The sequence below is a fragment of the Erythrolamprus reginae genome, chromosome 3, assembly GCF_031021105.1.
Source record: "Erythrolamprus reginae isolate rEryReg1 chromosome 3, rEryReg1.hap1, whole genome shotgun sequence".
Classification (NCBI taxonomy): domain Eukaryota; kingdom Metazoa; phylum Chordata; class Lepidosauria; order Squamata; family Dipsadidae; genus Erythrolamprus; species Erythrolamprus reginae.
In genome coordinates this window covers 110,681,499-110,703,179 of record NC_091952.1, presented here as the reverse complement: position 1 = coordinate 110,703,179, position 21,681 = coordinate 110,681,499, and the positions used below count along the sequence as shown (strand labels likewise).

Here is a 21,681-nt window from a genome sequence, read left to right as displayed (position 1 = left end):
TCCCAATCATTCCAATAATCACAGACACCCATCACCAACCCCCCCTAATAAATTAGCACTATAAATTACTAAATAAGTATAAAAAACTATAGATACTAAATTGTTGAATTGTTAAAGAACAACATAAAAAATGTAAAATATAGGGAAAAAGACAGTTAGTCGGCAGTTCTTTAAGCAGTCAACAGAAAGATGGCGCCAGACTCTGAGTCAATTAAGTTCTGAAAGAGCTCAGTGTGAATGTCCAAGTGTCCAAGTGTCCAAGTCTCCAACTCCCAGATCGTGTCCATATGGTTTGATTGTTATTACCTCAGACTCCTCTGTCTTTGCATCTCCCCTGGCTCCTACCAGTCGTCCCAGTCACCCACCAATGTCTGCTGTTCTTCCCGGGCAAAATCTCCACCTCTCCATGCTCCGCGTTGTCCGTGGCTCTGCATAGACTCCTCATATGTTCCAGACAGCCTTGGTGCAGCTTATTATATTCCCCCCAGCATCGGCATTGCCATCGGCATCTCTTCCTCTTTTGCCACAGTCTTTTCCTTCGGCACTCGCTGCTCCGGCTTCATGCATCAACCCCCAGTCCAATAGTCCCTCCGACGTCAGGCACCCCCACCATTCGGCGCCACAGCATCCCAGGACCGTCTGGCTCAGTGGCTAAAATCCAGCTGTCTAGCTCAGTTCTCAGTTTTTATCTTTGCTCTCTTGACCTCATGTCTTCTTAGAAGTGTGGCAGGCAGCAGGCAGCTTTGTTCTAAATAGCAGTTGCCATATTCTGAGCCCCAGCTGATCGATCTACAATATCTCCATGGTGAAAAGTAGCTAAAAAATGCCACAGAGAAGCAGGGCATCAGGATCTTCTTGAACAGGGAGTGCTCACCCTTCCGAGATTGCAAAATAGACCACTGAACTAAGTACAAAAATCCCCTATATTTTGATGTTTTTGCTGTAGTCCGGTGGAGCAGCAGTCTCCTTCCTCCTTCTTGCTGCCCCACCAGAACTGTGGGGGGCAGCAAGCATAGTCACTGGCCATGTTCAGATTTGGCAGAATTGTGATTCTACACAGAAACCCTTAATTGTGTCTTAGCTACAGGCTGTGATTCCACACAAGTGCTGTTGCTAATGCCTCAGCCACAGGTGGCTGTGAAGTTCTGCAGTTTAAAAACTCAGGCCTGCTTTTTTAAAATAATATTATTATGATTACTTTATTTATTTGTCAAACATGTATTGTATGAACATAACATAAGTAAAAAGTAGTGATAAAAGAAAACTAAAGGACAGTAGAACAGGGACGGTAGGCACAGTGGTGCATTTATGCATTCCCCTTACAGACCTCCTAGAAATTGGGAGAGGTCGACAGTAACAGTAGTGGGTTCCTACTGATGCGTCTAACTGCATGCAGCTCTGCAGCTCTGGTATGTTTCGATGAGGTTTTTTGCTTCCGCACAGGCGTCCCCTGCAAGATTTTGCTACCTGCACAGGTACAGGAAGCAAAACTTTGCTCAAGTATGCACTCGTGTGGCAGAGCTGCAGTACTGCACACAATTAGGCATACCCAGTTAGGGGCAGCCATTTGCAGCCCAATAGAATGTTCCAGTGTCGGGGAGCATGTACATGCACGTGTGCACACACATGCCCTTCAGCTTCCTGCACATGCGCAGTGGCTGAAGCACGTACATGTACCTTTTTTATTCATTTGTGTGCACCTGTGTACATGCCCGTGCATGTGCCCCTTGCACAATTTGCTTCTGTGCATGCACAGAAAGCAAAAAGGCACTGAAATGTCACATGCACGAGGGTCCCCTCATGAGAGTTCAGTGTCTTTTTGCTTCCTAGGAATGCACAGAAAGCAAAAAAGCAAAAAATAATGAAGAAAAAAAATGGCGCTGCTTGATGGACCAGCACCGGAACAGTTGTGCACAAATTGCGTAATCTGGTTGCTGCTACTGGTGCAGAGTCACCTATTGTATTGATAGGAATCCACCACTGGTTGGAATCCAGAAATGTGATATGGAAGTGTGTGGGGTTCTAGCAGAGAAGAGAAATAATTAGAAGGGGAAGAAGGAAGGCAGAAGGAAGCTGCAAACAGGGATATATGTACATGTAAAACTGATGTCCAAATATTGAATTCCTGCAGGAAGGCATTGGACTGTGATTGTTAATAAACAAAGCTCCTCCTTCCTTCTAAGGACTTCTTTTAGCAGAGGGGTCTGCTCAAGACGTTATGATGGCAAATGTCACCACCATGCAGATGGATCCATGTAAGAAGAAAAGCAAGAAAGACAAAAGCTTTTTGGAGCTCCTGAATGCACGAATGTCTAGGTTAAAAAAATAGATTGCATTCCCACTTCAGAGATTTATAAACTGGAGAAGAAATGTGACAGGAAAACACTCAAAGCTATAGTTTTAAGATGGGCTATTCCCCTGATATCACCTGAAGAGGTCTCACTATATTAGGGGGAAGAAACTGGATGTCAGGGTTCCATGTAACACCCCCAACCAAGTAAGACTCCAAGGCAGGCATTTCCTCAAAGTTCCATTTCATTAGTGATATCATATTGGCACATTTGAGATCTGAAAGTCTTTTTGGTTTTCCTCACCCATAGGAAAGTCATTCCTTTCCCTTACACCCACATGTCCATCACATGGCCCAATCAGGTCACCATCCTAACTGGAGTTGTTCCCCAGTGATGTCTCTCCAGGTGCAGACTGAATGTCCTAGATTCCCAGGGAAAGAATGTTGCTAGGACTATGTAACTCGCCTCATTGCCACCCAACCCCTTTCCCATTTCCAACAGCCTGTCCACCCACCAAATCTGGCAGCCCTGAAGATCTAAAAAAAATGATGGCCTCTATGGCTGACACTGGATGGTAAATTCCCTTCCTTGTAAAATGGGGATAGTGAAGACAAAGGTTAATAAAGGGAGCCATCTCAGTGAAAACAATGCCAACATATTATTTAAGAGGTTTCACAAAATGCTCAGTGAGTAAAGTGCTTCATTGCGACACTAATATATCACAACTCAAGTCAAGGGAGGTGATCTGTAGATCAATACATATGAAGGGTACATTATATAAACAAAACGCTAGTCTGTATAAATGTAGTGAAGCATTAGCCAATCTTAACAGGAAGACTTTGTATATTTTATTTACTTTTAGGGAGTATTTAGTGCTCTCCAATCAGAATGATGCTCCCCACCACCACCACCTGATATATATACCTAATATTAGAAAAGCCAACTCAGCCTTCCAGTCCAAATCACCTCCAACTCAATGGGAAAAGAAAGAAAAAAAATCAATGACAGTTGGTATTGTCCCTGGGAGGCAAAACCCACAGCTACTCTATCTTGTCGGGGTTGAGTCTGACAGACCCTGACAGTCTCCAGACACTGGCACATTACCTCCACCAGTTCTTGAGTGAAGCCAACCTATCACTTTCATAACTTGTTATGGTCTTAAAGTGAGTCAACTCACATGACAAATTTATGATCTTTTTGTACTGGCCTTTAAGCAAATTACTGTAGTCATTACATAAATCCATAGTTATTAAGAGAAGCAATGATTCACTGTGGCATGCCAAAAGCTGCTGGTTTTTGGCAAAACTGTCATAACAGAGGGTCGTGTGACTGCAGGACATTGTAAATGACCATAAATGCAACCCAGTTGCCCAGTGATCCAAATGTGGTCATGTCACAATTGGGGTGAGCAATGTTTGTAATTTCAAATCCAAGTTCTAAGTATCCCCTTTGAACCAAGGACTATCTGTAGTGTGGATTAAGTGTGTAGCAAGTATTGGTTTACTAGTTTAGACAAAAGTGGGAAATAATTGTCTACAAAGGAAATTTGTTATCTTTTCCTCTAATAAGGGTAAATAGGAAGAGCAAGTTTGTCAAAGCAGGTAAGATGATTTAATGTAAATTTATTTTCAGCATGTGAAGAACCAGATGAGATTGACTTTGGGGAATTTGTCAGCACTGAGAAAGCCAAGTACCTGGAAAATGACCGAGTGCAATACAGGTGCAATCCTGGCTATGTCTTGGAAGGACCTGAATGGATTCAGTGTAAGAGACAAGAATGGACACCTCATCCACCAAAATGCTTGGGTAAGCCCTCATGCTTTCTATGACTAATGAAGACCTGGAAGAAAATTCAAAATTTATCCAATAGGAGAATAGGGCTGCCATTTAAAAAGAAAACAACTGGAATTAGGATAAAGGTTTTACTCATGCCAAAACTGTCTTGGTGTCAGGTTTCTCTTTTGAAATTTGGAAAAATGAACAGTATTTAATTTTCCTGTTTTACTTGAATGAGCAAGCAAATTTGTTGATATAATTAAAAAACATTCAATTAGAAGCTTGTGCTCACTTATCAGGAAACTGAGAAACTGGAATTCAACTACATATGGATATAATATCAATTGTTAATAAGGTAGGAAAGTGAATTCTGTTGCTATGATGTCCAGCCAATTAGAAATTGAGAAATTTTGCATCATACTTCAACAGAATATGTAACACTCCAGCCTTCTCAAATTTTGTTCCATTACAATTCAACCAACTCAAAATGAATTTGCAGAAGATTTTGAATTGGGCTGTTTGTTCTTAGTTTGAAAGAACTAACATCATCAGTTTGTTCATGCCCCTACAAGCCAGTCCTCTGTGAAAAGTCTATAGCAGAATCCAAACTTATTTGTCATTAATATTGGTATCTATTTTAGTTTATTTGATATTGACCTGGAATTATCCTTTGTGATTGGTAAACAGGGTTGATTTTCTTGGTAGTGGAACAGAGGGAAACCAATGGATAAATTATCTCCCTTGACAAGATCTACCTCTCTTTCTGGTTTTTGTTTTTTTTAGCGCCCTGCACTGTCACAAAACAACAGCTAGCAGCAAAGAACTTGTTTTTGTTTGGGAGTCAAAGAAAAGCTCGGCTTATTCAAAGTAATCAGAATCTGCAGTTTCAGTGTAATGAAGGATATGTACTTAGTTTAGTTTAGTTTAATCAGATTTGTATGCCGCCCCTCTCCGCAGACTCGGGGCGGCTCACAACAATAGCAATACAATATAAGACAAATCCAATATTTAAATTAATTTAAAAAACACCACAAATTAAAAAACCAATCATACACACTAACGTACCATACATAAATTTTATAAGCCTAGGGGGAAAGAACATGTCAATTCCCCCATGCCTGACGACAGAGGTGGGTTTTAAGGAGCTTACGAAAGGCTAGGAGGGTGGGGGCAACTCTGATATCTGGGGGGAGTTGGTTCCAAAGGGTCGGGGCCGCCACAGAGAAGGCTCTTCCCCTGGGTCCCGCCAACCAACATTGTTTAGTTGACGGGACCCGGAGAAGGCCAACTCTGTGGGACCTAACTGGTCGCTGAGATTCGTGCGGCAGAAGACGGTCCCGGAGATATTCTGGTCCAGTGCCATGAAGGGCTTTATAGGTCATAACCAACACTTTGAATTGTGACCGGAAACTGATCGGCAACCAATGCAGACTGCGGAGTGTTGGTGTGACATGGGCAAATTTAGGAAAGCCCATGATAGCTCTCGCAGCTGCGTTCTGCACGATCTGAAGTTTCCGAACACTTTTCAAAGGTAGCCCCATGTAGAGAGCATTACAGTAGTCGAGCCTCGAGGTGATGAGGGCATGAGTGACTGTGAGCAGTGAGTCCCGGTCCAAATAGGGCCGCAACTGGTGCACCAGGCAAACCTGGGCAAACGCCCCCCTCGCCACAGCTGAAAGATGTTTCTCTAAAGTGAGCTGTGGATCGAGGAGGACGCCCAAGCTGCGGACCCTCTCTGAGGGGGTTAGTGACTCCGCCCCCAGGGTGATGGACGGACAGATGGAATTGTCCTTGGGAGGCAAAACCCACAGCCACTCCGTCTTATCCGGGTTGAGTTTGAGTCTGTTGACACCCATCCAGACCCCAACAGCCCCCAGGCACCGGCACATCACTTCCACTGCTTCACTGACTGGACAAGGGGTGGAGATGTAAAGCTGGGTATCATCTGCATACTGATGATACCTCACCCCATGCCCTTGGATGATCTCACCCAGCGTACTTGTGGTTCCATCAGTCAGAAAGTGTGTTGACGGTTATATGGATTTGCCTTTATGTATCTCTGGTAAGCATGATAACAATATGATTGATTTGTATGGGATTGTAACTGATTAAAATAATTTTAATATATTGAACATGAACATTTGTTTCTAAAGCTGCATTCTTTTAAAGCTGATTTAACCTTCATTGACATCATTCACATCTTGGCTTAGAATTTTAGTAGTTGTAATCTAAAACAAGAAGCCTGACATACATCAGATTGGGGAAGGATTTTGTGGTATTTTTGAAAACCTCTAAATTGTGTCTAAGGTTCAATCCAAAAACTTGAACTTCAGCTAAGAACTATGATTCCCTATATGTATAATACTGGTAGTCATAGGAACATGTTTCAAAAATGTCAAAGATTGTATAAAAATTGAAAACAAAAGAGGAGTCCACTCACTGATATTTCAAATCAACCTTTTTATTTATTTTATTTCATTTATACAAGCTACATTCATGCATGCGAGTTCATCTTGGCAGCTTCTCAGGGAGAGGAGTTAACAGATAACAGTCCAGCGGCTAAGCTGCTGCTGGAGATCAAAGCTAATTGCACATTCCTTTATGAGATAAAGATTCTTCAGTTCCACTGATTTACAGTTATAGCTTTCCAGACTCCCTGCAGGCAGGGTACTTTTACTCCAAGGGTTTTAGCAGAGAAATAACAGTTGGCTAGCATAACATGGCTGGAACCCCAAACCTTAAATGACTCCATGAAATAATGTTGAAACTCCACCCTGAATTTCCCATGAGCCACCCTTAAATACCTATGGGGAGAGGTCAAAAATGCCCTAGAGTTAAAAAACTACAGACTATTTCCTTTTCCCATACAAGTATTCTTTTCTTTTTCTTAGTCTTCTAAAGCAGGCATATAACAAAGGCTCATGATCCTCCTCCTCCTCCTCCTCCTCCTCCTCCTCCTCCTCCTCCTCCTCTAAGTCAGACCCTATTGTCATTGGCATATCTGCCACCTCTGATGGTCTCCCAGGTTCATCCGAATCCATCTCTCCCTCACTCTTACTCTCTGCATCAGCTGGCACAACCACTGGCCAGGGTACCAAGATGCATCTGGCTCATCCTCCTCAGAATCTGTCATTACCAGAGTTGGTCGAGGATCACTCACAACAAAAATAAGTTGATGTCATAGCATTAAAGGAGCCCTATAATTTATTGATGAAAAATCTCTTTTGTTTGAAATTGCTTGGATGACTTTATCATATAGTCGTGTTAATATTTATCTGACTTGTGTTATGATTTATGATAATTAATAATTCCATAGATTTGGGTGATGAAGGATATTTTATTATTCCTTGTTTGAAGACATTTAACTTTCAGATTATTATAATTTTTGTAGTCCTGCAAAAAAATTAGTCCAGAAGGTATTTTTCACATTTTACATTTTAACATCGTCACTCTATCCTTTCATCATCATTTATAAGAGCCATGGTGGTGCAGTTATTAGAATTAGAATTATTATTATTATTTATTAGATTTGTATGTCGCTCCTCTCCGTAAACTCGGGGCGGCTCACAACAATAACAAAGACAATGTAAGAACAAATCTAATAATTTAAAAAACACTAAAAAACCCATTATTAAAAGCAAACATACACACAAGAATGCAGTACTGCAGGTTATGTCTGCTGACTGCCCACTGCTAAAAGTTCAATTCTCACTTGATCACTTGACCTTCCATCCTTCCAAAATCACTGAAGTGAGGATCCAGACTATTGGGAGCAATATACTGACTGTAAAGTGCTTAGAGGGGTTTTTAAAGCACTGTAAAGCAGTATATAAGTCTAAGTGCTATTTCTGTTTATAAATGGAAGTCTAAATTCCGTGTCTTATCAATCTGATAGAAACATTTCTTCTAAGAAACATATTTATAAAATAATAGTAAAATGATGTAAATTGAAAAAGCAGATAAATTATTAGCATGTTGTTTAAAACAAATGAAACAACAAAATATAAAGTATGAAATACTTACATATAACAGCCTGAGAACTACTGATCCTGCATGTATTAATTTACTTTTTTCCCACTGGAATGAGAAAACATAAAATAATAATATTGCTATGCAGTTATTTTATCATCTCAATCTGTGTGTAATTATTAATTTAACTAAATATTTTCCTTTAACTAAAGTTTATCCTTTTAATCCTTTAAGTTATTAATAGGGAGTGTTTATGTGTCTATAGTTTTCTATAGTTACATTAATAGAATTCTGCAATCCCAAAGTATATTCCTTTCCCACAATGCCCTTTACAGCCCTTGAAACTGGGAAGGTCTCTTCTCAACCATGTCCCTGTCTATTCCTGGCAAAGGCTAATTCTTTTTCTGATGGTTCCCTTGGCTGCATTGGTTTTCCCTTTGTCCCGAGATCATTTCTACATACTATTACATCATATATTTCTGTCAAGATCGTGGTCAACATAGAGCACAATCGATGCTCTATGTATCAATGTGCAGCAAAAAGAGAGAGAGAGTGAGTGTGAGAGAAAGAGATCATGAGCATTGGATGATTTTGGGCTCTACTGAGTGGCAGATTCTGAGTTTCACAAATACAATAAATAAGTAATAACTTATGAAAGGATTCCACTTTAAAAATACTAATAATTTTAAACTATATTTTGGGCAATTGTTATTTTAAGGAACGTCAGCAACAAATCAGCTGGCCTATTGTTTTTTTTTTCCTATTTAATAGAAAGAGGAAAAAATTGCAGTGGTCCACCCAGGATTGAGAATGGAGACATTACTACTTTATCTGAGAAGCAGTATAAATCTGGCTCTTCAGTAGAATTTAGATGCCAAAACTACTATGCCATGGAAGGCCAGAAGAGATCTTTTTGTGACAATGGGACCTGGACAAAGGTGCCTGTTTGCCTTGGTAAGTAAGAAAGAAAATTTTCATTCAATTTTCAGAAGCATTTCTAATTATTAAAATTCACTAACTTTTTTCTCTCTTGCGTAAAGATCTTTTTTTTTTTAAAAAAAAAAGTGTTTTATTTTTCTCCACCATTAAAAAAATATGCTTACAACATCATATACCTTCAATACAGCTTAAACAATTATCTTCTTAAATACAGTATTATTAAAAGAATATACTGTACATTCTATTATATCTTAACCAGTAATGGGTTCCTACTGGTACAACTAATTGTGCGCAGCTCCATGGCTCTGGCGCGCAAGTGCACATTCAAGTGAATTTTTTCTTCCTGCACCCATGCAGGTAGCAAAATCTCAAATGGGGATGCATGTATATGTGTTTTTCCACATGCACAGAAGCAAATATCCTCGCCAAAATATACACACATGGGTGTCCCCGTGTGAGATTTTTCTACCTGCACAGGTGCAGAAAACAAAATTTCGCTCAAATGCACGCTTGTGTGCCAGAGCTGTGGAATTGCACACAATTAGCCATACCGCTAGGAACCCACTACTGCTCTTAACCTTCAGTATGTGTTTGCTTAAGTCCTCATCCAGATAAATCAATTATCCTTTAATTACATTTACCACTAATATTCCTTCATGTGTTTAATATAATATTTCTAACTTCTTAAATCCAAGCCATAGTATCTCCTTTCCAATCTTATTTAATTTCTTAGTAACTGAAAACGCTTAGCCAATAATAAAGCCACATTAACTTATATTGAAATTATAAATTCTCTACATGTAATTTCTGTTTACTAACATATCTAATGGGGAGCAAATTCCCAAATTAATCATTCATTTTAATTCCATTCATTTTCATTTTAGCTTAACTTTCTCCTAGTGGCATAATATGTATTCACTAATTCTAAATTTCATCCAAATCCAAATCCATTTAATATTACTCAGATTACATATATTTATACATCTTATAACAATTGCTTTCATTATTGTCAATCTTTCTTCTGATAACCTAGAGATATTTACCAATTTTAAGCTTAATCAATTATATCAATTTATATCCCTTTGATGATACATTCCATTCAATTTATCTATATTTCTTCCTTTTATTTCATATAAATTCCTAACAGTCTTATGTTTTATCAATTATTATATTACTTACATTAGCTAATACCTATAATAATACCAAAAATAAAAACAAACATCAATTATTACGTAATAATCAAATCCCAGCAATCCCTCTCATTTAAGCTTCCATGCCTTTACTTTACTTATAATCAAACTTTCTGCTAATAACATATAAATGTTTAACAATTGTGCCCCCATTGCTTCCTCCAGCTGCTCCCACTGGTCAGGTCTGCCTGGGGCTTTCCTCCTTCCCGCGAGGGCACCGCAAGCTCCGTCTTCTGCCTTCACCTGTGTCTCCACTCACCTCTGCCATCCTTGCCATTGCCTTGCCACTCTTTCTGCCACTCTCACCTGCCGGTCCCACAAATGGCTTTCTCAGAAGCATCTCTAGTGGGGGTGTTTGGGGTGCAGCCTGGTCTTTCAGATACCCACGGTCTTTCTCAGCTCCTCTGTGTGCTTCCTTCACTGCCTCTTGTTTCCTCAGCTGTTCTCCATTGCATGGCTGCCATCTTTCCAGCACTGCAGAGTTGCAACTACTACCAACGCAAATCTATGATCAGTTTCTAGGCAGCTAAGGCTCCTCCAACTCCAAACCCAGATCCTCAATGAGCAGGTAATTCCCAAAGATAAAAAAAGGAATAGATAAAAGGATTTCTAAGGGTCTTATAGATGCTTTAGCCATCATTCACAGCAGTGCTCACCTTTTCCCCGATCTTCCTCAGCTGCTACCGGAACTGAACAATTGGCGAATCAATTATCCTTATTGCAATCTTTTTTGGAAGCCTTCTTTGTATCCAAGGCTCCCTGTATTTTTTCCTTAATTCCATCTCTAAATTCCTTAAGATCTCTCATTACATCTTTACAAAAGTCTTTAAAGAAAGGTATAAAATCCTCCATATCCATACCATCCGTATCAGAGGAGGCAAACCTTTACAATAAATCCAGCTGTCTAAGAATATCTCTCCAACAGCCTAGTAAAAGTCACTTTAATCGTTCCCAGATACAGTAACCATTTTATAATAATAATAATAATAATAATAATAATAATAATAATAATAATTATTATTATTATTATTATTATTATTATTATTATTATTATTTGATTAGATTTGTATGCCACCTTTCTCCAAAGCCTCGGGGTGGCATTTTGATGTTTACTATAAGCTTTGAAGTTTGTTCGGAGTTCAAACCTCCAGCCAATAACGGCCCTTTCTTTTTTATCATAGTTGGAGGCAAAATAGCCAGTATTCTATGCTGATTCAGATATGTTCTCACTTCAAGGTCAATAGCTGAACAAACAAACACTGGTGTGCAGTCAATATGCAGCTTCTCACAAACAAAAATCTTCTGCCAGCAAATGGCATTATCACACAATCTAAAAATTTCCTTCTTTTTTTGTTTAGAATTTCGTATATTTCTTCCATAAATAAAACAGTAAAAATACATATAGATTAAAACAATAACTTCTTAATTCATGGTTTATTTAAGTCCAAAATTTCCTCATCATGGGTTTTAGTTATAACCTATCATAACTAAATAAGTAATGTGATAGTTGGTACATTCATTCTTTATTTGATGATACACATTTTTATAGTGGCTTTTAATGTTGTAACATAGCCTGCTTTATTTTTATACCACAGTAAACTTTTTTTTGGATTGTAGCTTTCTTATTTTTATGGGTAATTTATTTTTCATGGTTTTGGTCTTAAGTCACTTAAATCTCCTTCCTTCCCAGATGACTTACAACTCTCAAAATCAATCCAATCTTTGCGTTACATAGCCACCACAACTAGGACAGCTTAAATAAGCTGATTTCCACTGCTGGTTGAGTCCCCAAGCTGGCTTTCTGTGGGGTATGCCAATCCCAAAATAAATCACTGACAACGTCCCCTTCTTCACTGCCCCTGCAAGGGAGTTCTGGCTTGGTTCTGATAGAACCAAAACCCCAGGCAACAGGGATTCAGGATTTCCCTGTGGAGTGTGTGGGACTCTGTCACCACGGCATCTGGGCATGCTCTCTCCATGGAAAGATCATTTAATTGGGCTTGCCTGAATCAGTTCTCCTTTATATTCAATTTCATTTCTGTTTCTGAAGTGAAATTGGTAGTAGATGAAAGCTAGAAGATAAATTACACCAACTGAAACAGGAGGAAACTCTCATTGGTGAAAGATGTGAGACCAGGTCACAAAATTATGTATTTAGGAGGTAGCAGTAAAGTAGTATAAAATATAGAATAATTAATATGTGTAATGGTTTTGACATAGAAAAGACACAAGATTAATATTAGTATGGTAGGTTGAGAAAAACTCGAAAGAAGAGTTGCTTGTCTATTAACCATAAAATAGATTACAAATGGATACACTCAGGGAAGAAATAAGAGTGGGGAGGAGAAGATAGAGGAGAGGAGGAGAGAAGGAAGAATGAAGATAGGAAAGAGAAGGAGATTAGAAGTAAGGATGAGAAGGAAAAAAGAGAGGTGAGGACAGGAGGAGGAAGAGGAAGAGGAAGTTAGAGGAAGGAGAAGAGGAAGTAGGAAGAAGATGGAAGAGAAGGAGAAAGAAGGTAGAGAAACAGGAGGGAGGTAAGACAGAGGGGAGTGACATGACATAATGGGGGAAACAGACAAACAACTTGATATGGGTAAGATTATTATGTCTGACTAGATAATAAAGTACTGTATATATACATATATGTATGTATGTATATATGTATTATGTATGTATGTATTGATGTGAAGTGTGAAGTGTGAAAAAATAAAAAAATGTATAAAAAATAAAGAAAAAGAAAGCTAAATTCTACTAATAGAATTTTGCAATGATAATATGATGCATTTGGAACCTGACAGAATTTCCTTTCTTTTTCATGTAAGATCCCTGTGTGATCCCCAGGACTGAACTGGAAAGTCAGAAGACAAAAGTTAAAGATGAACTAGATGCACCTGAAAATATATTTGTGCAACATGGTCATTCTATTGAGCTCACCTGTATAACAGGTTATGTCCTGGCAGCAAATTCTTCCCAGTCAACTTTTGTAATCCATTGTGATGGGAAACCACCAGCGATTCCTAAATGCAAAGGTGACTTTAAAAAGTTTAGTTTCATAGTCCTGCTACCCCTGGATGCACTGCACTTTTCAATTTGGCAAGGGCCCAATGGAAACTTTCAGGATATCGTTGAAATTGGAGAAACCTGAAGGACTGCAGATTGCTGGAAAGGGAGTAGTGCAATGAAAGACACGCCTATGGTCATTTCATGGCTAAATTATTTCAAAAACTTCCACATTGTATCCTTGAGATATTTTCATCAATATGTATGGTAATATATCTACATATAATAATAATATAATAATATAAGCCAGCTGCTGTGAGCTCTTGCCTCACAATGAGGAGATTCTGAGTTTCATCCTAGGTAAAGGCAGATGTAGGTTCTCCTTGGGTAGGGGTATTTATTTGTTTGTTTGTTTGTTTGTTTGTTTATACAGTGATAATTTGTACAAATAAAACATTAGATAAGTAATGATAAAAAGTAACAAAAGAAGACAATAGGACAGGGACGGTAGGCACAGTGGTGCGCTTATGCACGCCCCTTACAGACCTCTTAGAAAGGGGGAGAGGTCAACTGTAGATAGTCTAAGGTTAAAGGTTTTGGGGTTAGGAGTAGAAACCACAGAATTAGGTAGTGCATTCCAGGCGTTGATTACTCTATTGCTGAAGTCATTTTTTTGCAGCCAAGTTTGGAGCGGTTGACATTTAGTTTAAATCAATTTCATGCTCTTGTGTTGTTGCGGTTGAGGGTGAAGTAGTTGTTAACAGCTAGGACATTTTGGTATATGATTTTATGAACTATAATTAAATCGGAACAGAGACGATGGAGTTGTAAGTTGTCTAAACCAAGAATTTCAAGTCTGGTGGAATAAAGTATTTTGTTGTGAGAAGAGGAGTGAAGGACTCTTCTTGTGAAATACTTCTGGACTCTCTCAATTGTGTTGATGTCAGATATGCAATGTGGGTTCCATACAGGTGAGCTGTATTCTAGGATTGGTCTGACAAATGTTTTGTAAGCTCCTGTTAGCAGTTCAAAATTACCAGAGAAGAAGCTGCATAGGATTAGGTTAACAACTCTTAAAGCCTTTTTGGCAATGTTGTTGCAGTGGGCTCTAGGACTCATTGGATATGAGTACTCCAAGGTCTTTGACAGATTGAGGGTTATCAGTAAGTTCAATTCCTCCAAGTTTATATTTAGTATTCTGATTCTTTTTACCAATGTGTAAGACAGAGAATTTAGTGGTGGAGATTTGAAGTTGCCAGGTTTTAGACCATTCTGCTACGTGGTCAAGGTCTTTTTGAAGGGTAGCAGTATTGTCGGTGGTATTAAATTGGTTGGACTGCATGACCTTCAAGGTCCCTTCCAACTCTGTTAATCTCTTTAAAAATCTGATATATCATTGAATGTAATCAGTAATTAGTTTTGCCGACAATAAACTTCAGACCTGACTTAGAACAGATTTCGGTTTTTAAGAGATTTATAAACTGTTAACATATGAAGACCAAAAGAAATTCCAATGTAGTTGCTAACAAGAATGTAGGAACTTTTTGAGTTACAGCTAGAAAACATTGCTTTGCATTTGATCTTGGTACTAGTAGAGGAGTGAATGTCTAATGAGGGACGTTTCACAATTTTAACAGTTCCATCTTTCACAGAACCAGCAGTTCCACCACAAGTATCAGAAGAACTTTGTGGATATGTTGGTTTGTTTATGCATACATGCCATTTCTGTAGCATGATTATCCATGTAGAATAATGTAGAATTATCCATGTGGTTCTCAACCTGGCAGTTGGGACCCCTTTAGAGATCGAATGAACATTTCACAGGGTTTGCTTAAAACCCATAGTGACAAATTTCCCATAGTGTTAAGAAGTAAAGCTTCTATTCTGGTGCCTTGGAACATATTTTTACAATCCAACCAATCTGGCATTTACAGTGGGGGTGTCCACAGACAGGCTATAAGAATGGTGAAAGGTCTTAAGCATAAAACGTATCAGGAAAGACTTAATGAACTCAATCTGTATAGTCTGGAGGACAGAAGGAAAAGGGGGGACACGATTGAAACTTCCAGCAGAGGTGGTTGGTGAATCCACAGTAACTGAATTTAAACATGCCTGGGATAAACATATATCCATCCTAAAATAAAATACAGGAAATAGTATAAGGGCAGACTAGATGGAACATGAGGTCTTTTTCTGCCGTCAGTCTTCTATGTTTCTATGTTTCTATATTATAAAACAACAAAATTTCAGAATAGCAAATTTAGAAGATCAACAGAGGAGACGTAACTTACATTTTCATGACTTTAAGCCTGGATTTGGAGAAGGACTGAGATTACTTGAGGCAATTCAACAAGGGCTCAAAGCAAATTACGTAGATAGTGATGAACAAGACATTGAGCGGGCCCATTGAAGTATCGGCCACAGAGACCCGCAAAGACAAAGAGATATTGTTGTTTTGTTTGCAAGTGAAAGGAAAACTGAAAAGCTTTATAAACATTTATGATGGCAGATCTTAAATATGATGGAAATGAGATAAGAATTTTAAGGGACCTCTCTAGGCCGACTCTACAGAAAGGACTGCATTGAGACCAATTATAACTCTTTTGTTCCGGAATGTTGTCAAATTTACATGGGGATTTCCTGCAGCCATTCTGGTGTATTAAGGAAATCAGATGTATAGAGCGCACACATTTAAGGAGGGAATAAATTTGTTGCAACAACTGGGCATAGAATTTGAAGAATGGAGAGATCAAAGAGGAGAAAGCGGAGAATCCAGTGGGGCAAGAGTTGCAGCTGTTGAAGGAAGAAGGGCTACTATAACAACTGATTCAAGTGGAAGGAGAACTCCAGAGGATACCCTTCAGGCAAAGCTGGAGTAGAAGGGAAGAGAAGAACAACTGAGGGTCCTAGAGGCACATATTGCAGCTTTAAGAAGAGAAAAAGGGAAAAAACCAAGAAATTGAAGAAATTGCTGAAGTGAAGACTTGTCAATGACTCTTTCTTTTTTGTAATTGCTTTTTGGAGCCTTCTTTCTGTCAGGTTTCCCTTCTTCTTTTTATGGAGGGAAGGGAATAGCAGAATACAAAAAGAACTGAATGTTAAAGGAAGAATTAAGGAAGGGAGTGAGGGGACTTTAAAAAATTGTTATTAAGGGAGCCAGATGGTGGAGGTGTAATCAGGATTGGTGCCTTCAGAGAAGGACAAGTATTCAACTTGTTGCCCTTCCCTAGAGGAGAGAGGGATCAAGGTGGTAGGATCTTGGGGTGGGTGTGTGTGAGCAGGGTAAAAAGGAGAAAAATAAGTAAATTAGGAAAATTACAAATAGGAAAAAGGAACATAATTATAGATAAGGAGTGATTGGACTATTATGGCTTTAAATATGAATGGATTGGGATCGAATTTGAAATGTTATAAAATATTAAGGATGGCCAGGGATAATCGGGTGGATATTATGGTTTTAACAGAAATACATAAACAACATCAAAGTAGTGATAAACTTATATTTGATAATAATTAGAAATAGATATATGAGTTTTGGGGTAACCAAAATAGTAAAGGTGTGGCAATTCTTATTCATCAAAGGGTTCCATTCAAACTTATAATATCCTACAGACATGGAGGATGTGAAAGATTGTCATCATCCTGAAAATGGACAGGGATTTAAGGGACCCTGGTTCCTATCATCCTATCAGTTTGGCAAATCAGGATTATAAAATATTTATGATAGAATAGAATTGAGAATATTTTGCCAAAAATCATTGAGGAAGATCAATATGGGTTTGTAAAGGGAAGGAAGATAAGTGAACCAATAAGAACTGCTGTCATTGTGATGCACAATGCTACCATGTAACTAACAGGAAATTGAGAATTTTGAAATTAGATGTGTATAAAGTCTTTGATAAGATTAACCATAGTTATTTATATAAATTATGTAAGGAGTTAAATATGGGAGATACATTTTCTGAGATTATAAAGGGAATCTTTAGTAACAACTTTCTCAATTTATTTATGATCTTTCAAATAAATACAAGGCTATTAAAAGCACTTTTAATCAAAATGACTAATTTCACAGTATATTTTAGATTCTAAAATAGTAGTTTTAAGTTATTCGTGCCCATCAGTATGTATGTCTATTGATTTACATGTTCTTTTGGTGCTACCGGTATATAGATAATAAAACTAGTAATGATATTGTTATCTATACTTATGGAAAGCAATAACTACAATCTAATATGAGTTTTCCTTTTTTATACAATGCATTATTTATTTTCTTTAGAAATTACATGCAACTCTCCAAGAATATCTAATGGTACTTTCCGACCTCAAAGAACTATGTATCAGGATGGGGATTTAATTCAAATTCGTTGTGACACTGGATTTACTTTTGAACCAGATAATGGAGAAAAAGTGATTGAATGCACAAAGAATGGATGGTCACCTCCACCAAAATGTAGCAGTAAGTAGAACTACTGTACATTACAATGAAAGTAGAATGGCTGATATTTTTAATTCTGTATAAAGTGTGGCAGACGGAGCCATATCTGAGGGCATGCGAGGTGTCTCCTTATGCCAGCTGTTTTGGGGTAGTCTGTGACACAGAGATTTTCTCCCACAGCTGACAACCAGTTGGGCAGTTCAGGCCTGGCCAGGCCCCAGGGCGTGTCTCCTCTTTGCTGATCTGAGCGAGTCTGGTGTAGACCTGCCTACTTCGCCAATTTCGCATGTGCCAATGTAAGGGGAAAAGAGTGTTATGTTCATACTGAGTTGTAATTGGTTGGGGTTACTGCGCAGTCTGATTGGTTGCTATACTGTTGCTGGCTTGTTAAAGAAGTCGTGGGAGATTCCTGGCTAGTCAATTGGCCGGTCTTACTGTTGCGCCGGCTATATATTGAGTTGTCATTCCTCACCATGTCATTCCTGTCAGAAGTTAACAAGCTGTTGTTGTTGGCGACTTTGACTCCAGTTCCTTCCGACTTAACAGTTTTGGCAGCCGAGCAAAAAAAGGTTCACCATCACTTTTTCTGAGAGCAGAATAGATAAAATTGCATCATTGCATTTCTACAAATTTATCTTAAACAGAGTCTTTTTAGATACAGTATGTGGGAACCATGCAAGTAACATGCTCTAAACAAAATGTGTAACATTTGCTTATCAAATGAAGAAGAATAACCAAGATTATAGGCCAACTCATGGGCAAATAGATATACATGTCATAAAAGAGAGGTATATATGGCCAGTATTATTTTCACTTGGTAAATAATAAATACAAATTATAGGCTGGTGAACCTTCTGTTGAATAAAAGAAACAACAAGGATGAAAGTCAGTGAAGGGCTGCTTGTCTTTAGTGCTACTGGTGCGCCCTCCGAGGGTGTAGTGAGTGTGTGTGCTTCCAGGGGGTGCGGGATTGTCTGTTGGCATGAGATTTAGCTTCTGTGTATGCGCAGCAAGTGAAATCTCATGCGTGGATGTGTGCATGAGTGAGATTTCTGCGCATGTGCAGAAGCAAAAATCGTCAAAAATTGCCAAAATCTCGCTTATGTGAGAATCCTCATTTGAGATTTTGCTTGCTGTGCATGTGAAGAAGGCAAATCTCACACGGAGGCACACATGTGCACTTCAGGGACCAGCAGTTGTGTGCACATCCTGAAATTTCCTACCAGGTTGGAGCAGCAGCCCAACAGTGCTTAAAGTTGCTAAACAGCTGGAAACATTGATCATTACAGTATGGTATGCATAGCTTTACAGAGAAAAGGGAAAGAGTAATGTATTACAACTGCACAAACAAATTAATTTCCTCGTTGGTATACAGACATTTGTTTATAAATAATTTTTATTTGCTTGTTGCTTTATTTATTTAATGGTATTAGAGAAGATATGTGCACCAATGTTTGGTCCTATAGCATTGTTTGAAAAATATTCAACCAACAATGTATGTTGCCGTCACTGATCTTAAGGCAGCTTTTGATTCTATATTCAGGATCAAATGGGAGTAACAGGAAGTTGCATCAATTGATCATAAGTTTCTCCATTTAGAAGTGTGGAGGTGCAGTGGTTAGAATTCTCACTGTTCACTGTCAGGAGTTCGAATTTGATGAGCTGAAGGTTGACTCAGCCTTCCATCCTTCTACGATCAATAAAATGAGAGCCCAGAGTGTTGGGGAAAATATGTTGATTCTGTAATATGCTTAGAGAGGGCAGTAAAGCACTATGAAGCAGTATATAAGTCTAAGAGCTATTATTATTGCTGTTTAATTTGTGCTTTGCATATCAATATGACATTTATGACCAGATATTCAATTTTGGTCATTTTATCCAATATGCAAGAATTTCACTCAAAACTACTTACAACTCTATTTTTTTTAAAAAAATATTTATTTGTTTGTTTGTTTCTTTGTTTCTTTATTATTTTTGAACATACATCCATATCTATACATGAACAGTGAGGCATCAGGGTATCATCCCAGTGAATTCAAGTAGTAGTGTTAGTATTATTTGTTACTTACATCATTTGTGTTAAAATATTGGCCTTCATTATTTAATTGTTCAGCATTTTAATCCACCATTCTAATGACAATAACAATAACATTAAAACATTCATAGTGTTGCCATCTTTCAAAATCTAATATTTATATCTAGCTATTACTGTATTTTTGGAGTATAAAATGCACTCCCCCCCCCCCATAAAACATGCTGAAAATTTATACTCCGAATGTAGCCCCACCCACCCACTGGCCCCCACCCTTCGGCCTCCACACATTCTCTTCCTGGCTGTAGAGATTGCCACAGACAATGTCTTGTGCTTTTGGGATCTATGCCTTGCATTTTCAGCCTCAAAATGCTCCATTTGAGAGCCGATCAAGGCTGCAGGGATCACCAAAGCACATCAATGCCAATCGCCACCCCCATGCATCGCATTTTAGGCCTCCACGTGCCCCATTTTTCTCCTCAGTCACATCGCATTTTCAGGTGGCGATTGGCGGCAATGTGATTTGGTGATCCCCGAAGCCTTGAATGGTTCTCAAACAGAGTGTTTGGAGACTGAAAATGTGAGGTGCAGAGCCCAAAATTGCAACCCGTTATATCTGATGCCTTGTCTTACTGCTTCCATTTGTCACCTGCTTTACTCACTCGAGCTCCCTCCAATGATTAGCTATGATTTTGAAGATACTTATCAGACCCAATGCAGTATGTGTGAAGTGAGAGAGGGCGTGCGCATGCTCACAACCAAAAAACTCATGTGTTGAAGTTGACCAGGCTAAGGACATTGGCCAGACAAATAAGTGGTAGGCAGAGGAAGAATTTTTTTCCTTATTTTCCTTTCCCAAAACTAAGGTGCATTTTATACTTCAATTTGTCATATACTCCAAAAATACGGTAATTTTAATATATTATATAGAAATATGTATAATATTATTCCCCCTATTTCTTCTTTCTGTCTCTATTCTAACTCCTAGTAAGGGCAATCTTGTGCTATAAAAGATTTTATCCATCATTGCCCATTTATCCATCTTCTTGCCTATTTTCATATTTTAATTCTTATTTGTTTTTGACTTGTCTCCCAAATTCCTATCTTGGGTCTTCATCTCTATCTACATCTTTCCTGTTTAACCTAAGCATTTCTTCCATCTCTACTATTTTTGACTGCCTCAAGAGGATCTGCCCAAGGCTCTATTTTATTTTCAAGAATATCTTTCTGTTCATCCAGAATCATGTTTTGGTCTTTTAGCATGTATTTTCCCTGAATTATTTCCTAAGTCTTTATTGCCTTCTCCATATCTTCTTGTTTTATTGGTTGATTTGTCTGTTCTATCTTTTCCCCTGTTCTCTCTATTATTTCCTCTATTTCCTGGGCTTTCTGATCATTATTTATTATCCTTTGTAGAACACTTTCTAACTTCACACTTATGTTATTAATTAAATCAGTAGTTCTCAAGTTTTCTAATGCCGTGAAACCTTAATAGAGTTCCTCATGTTGTGGTGACCCCCCAACCACAAGTGTAGTGCCAATTCTCCCAACAGAGCTTTAAGCTGATTGACAGGAAGATTAGAGAGAGACATACCCACTGTAAATGCCTAATTGGTCGGATTGTAAAAATATCTTTCAAGGTGCCAGAATAGAAATTTTAGTTCCTAACACCAAGGGAAATTTGTCTTTTCTCATGGTTTTTGGAGACCCCTGTGAAATGGTCATTTAACCCCCAAAGGGCTCCTGACCCGCAGGTTCAGAACCACTGCATTAAATACTTTATTTCCCTGTGATTCCTTATCATAACATCATAAATGTTTTGAAACATCGACACCATTTTTTTTGCAACCCACTTATTTCCCCCAACTAAAACATCTTCTCTTCCTTTGATAAGTCTAAATATAGCTCAGTAGCCCCAGTTTCTCAATTATCTTTGATCTCAGAAAGTCAATATGGAAATTGTTGACTCAATCTTGATGTTGCTCCTCAGGGAATACTTTATGTCTCATAATTAGTGAATTTAGTTCTTTTTAGGGAATCCAGGAA

The 21,681-nt window shown here is 38.4% G+C and overlaps 1 protein-coding gene across 1 annotated transcript in view; it reads left to right on the top strand.

The window, feature by feature from the left end:
* The first annotated feature begins 2,221 nt into the window (after positions 1–2,221).
* Positions 2,222–21,681, top strand: part of LOC139165376 (complement factor H-like) — a 37,562-nt gene continuing 18,102 nt past the window's right edge. The window contains exons 1-5 of the mRNA XM_070748565.1: positions 2,222–2,255; positions 3,924–4,097; positions 8,808–8,990; positions 12,991–13,197; positions 17,445–17,624. Of these exons, the coding sequence (XP_070604666.1) occupies positions 2,222–2,255; positions 3,924–4,097; positions 8,808–8,990; positions 12,991–13,197; positions 17,445–17,624 (778 nt within the window). The remainder of the gene's footprint in view (positions 2,256–3,923; positions 4,098–8,807; positions 8,991–12,990; positions 13,198–17,444; positions 17,625–21,681) is intronic.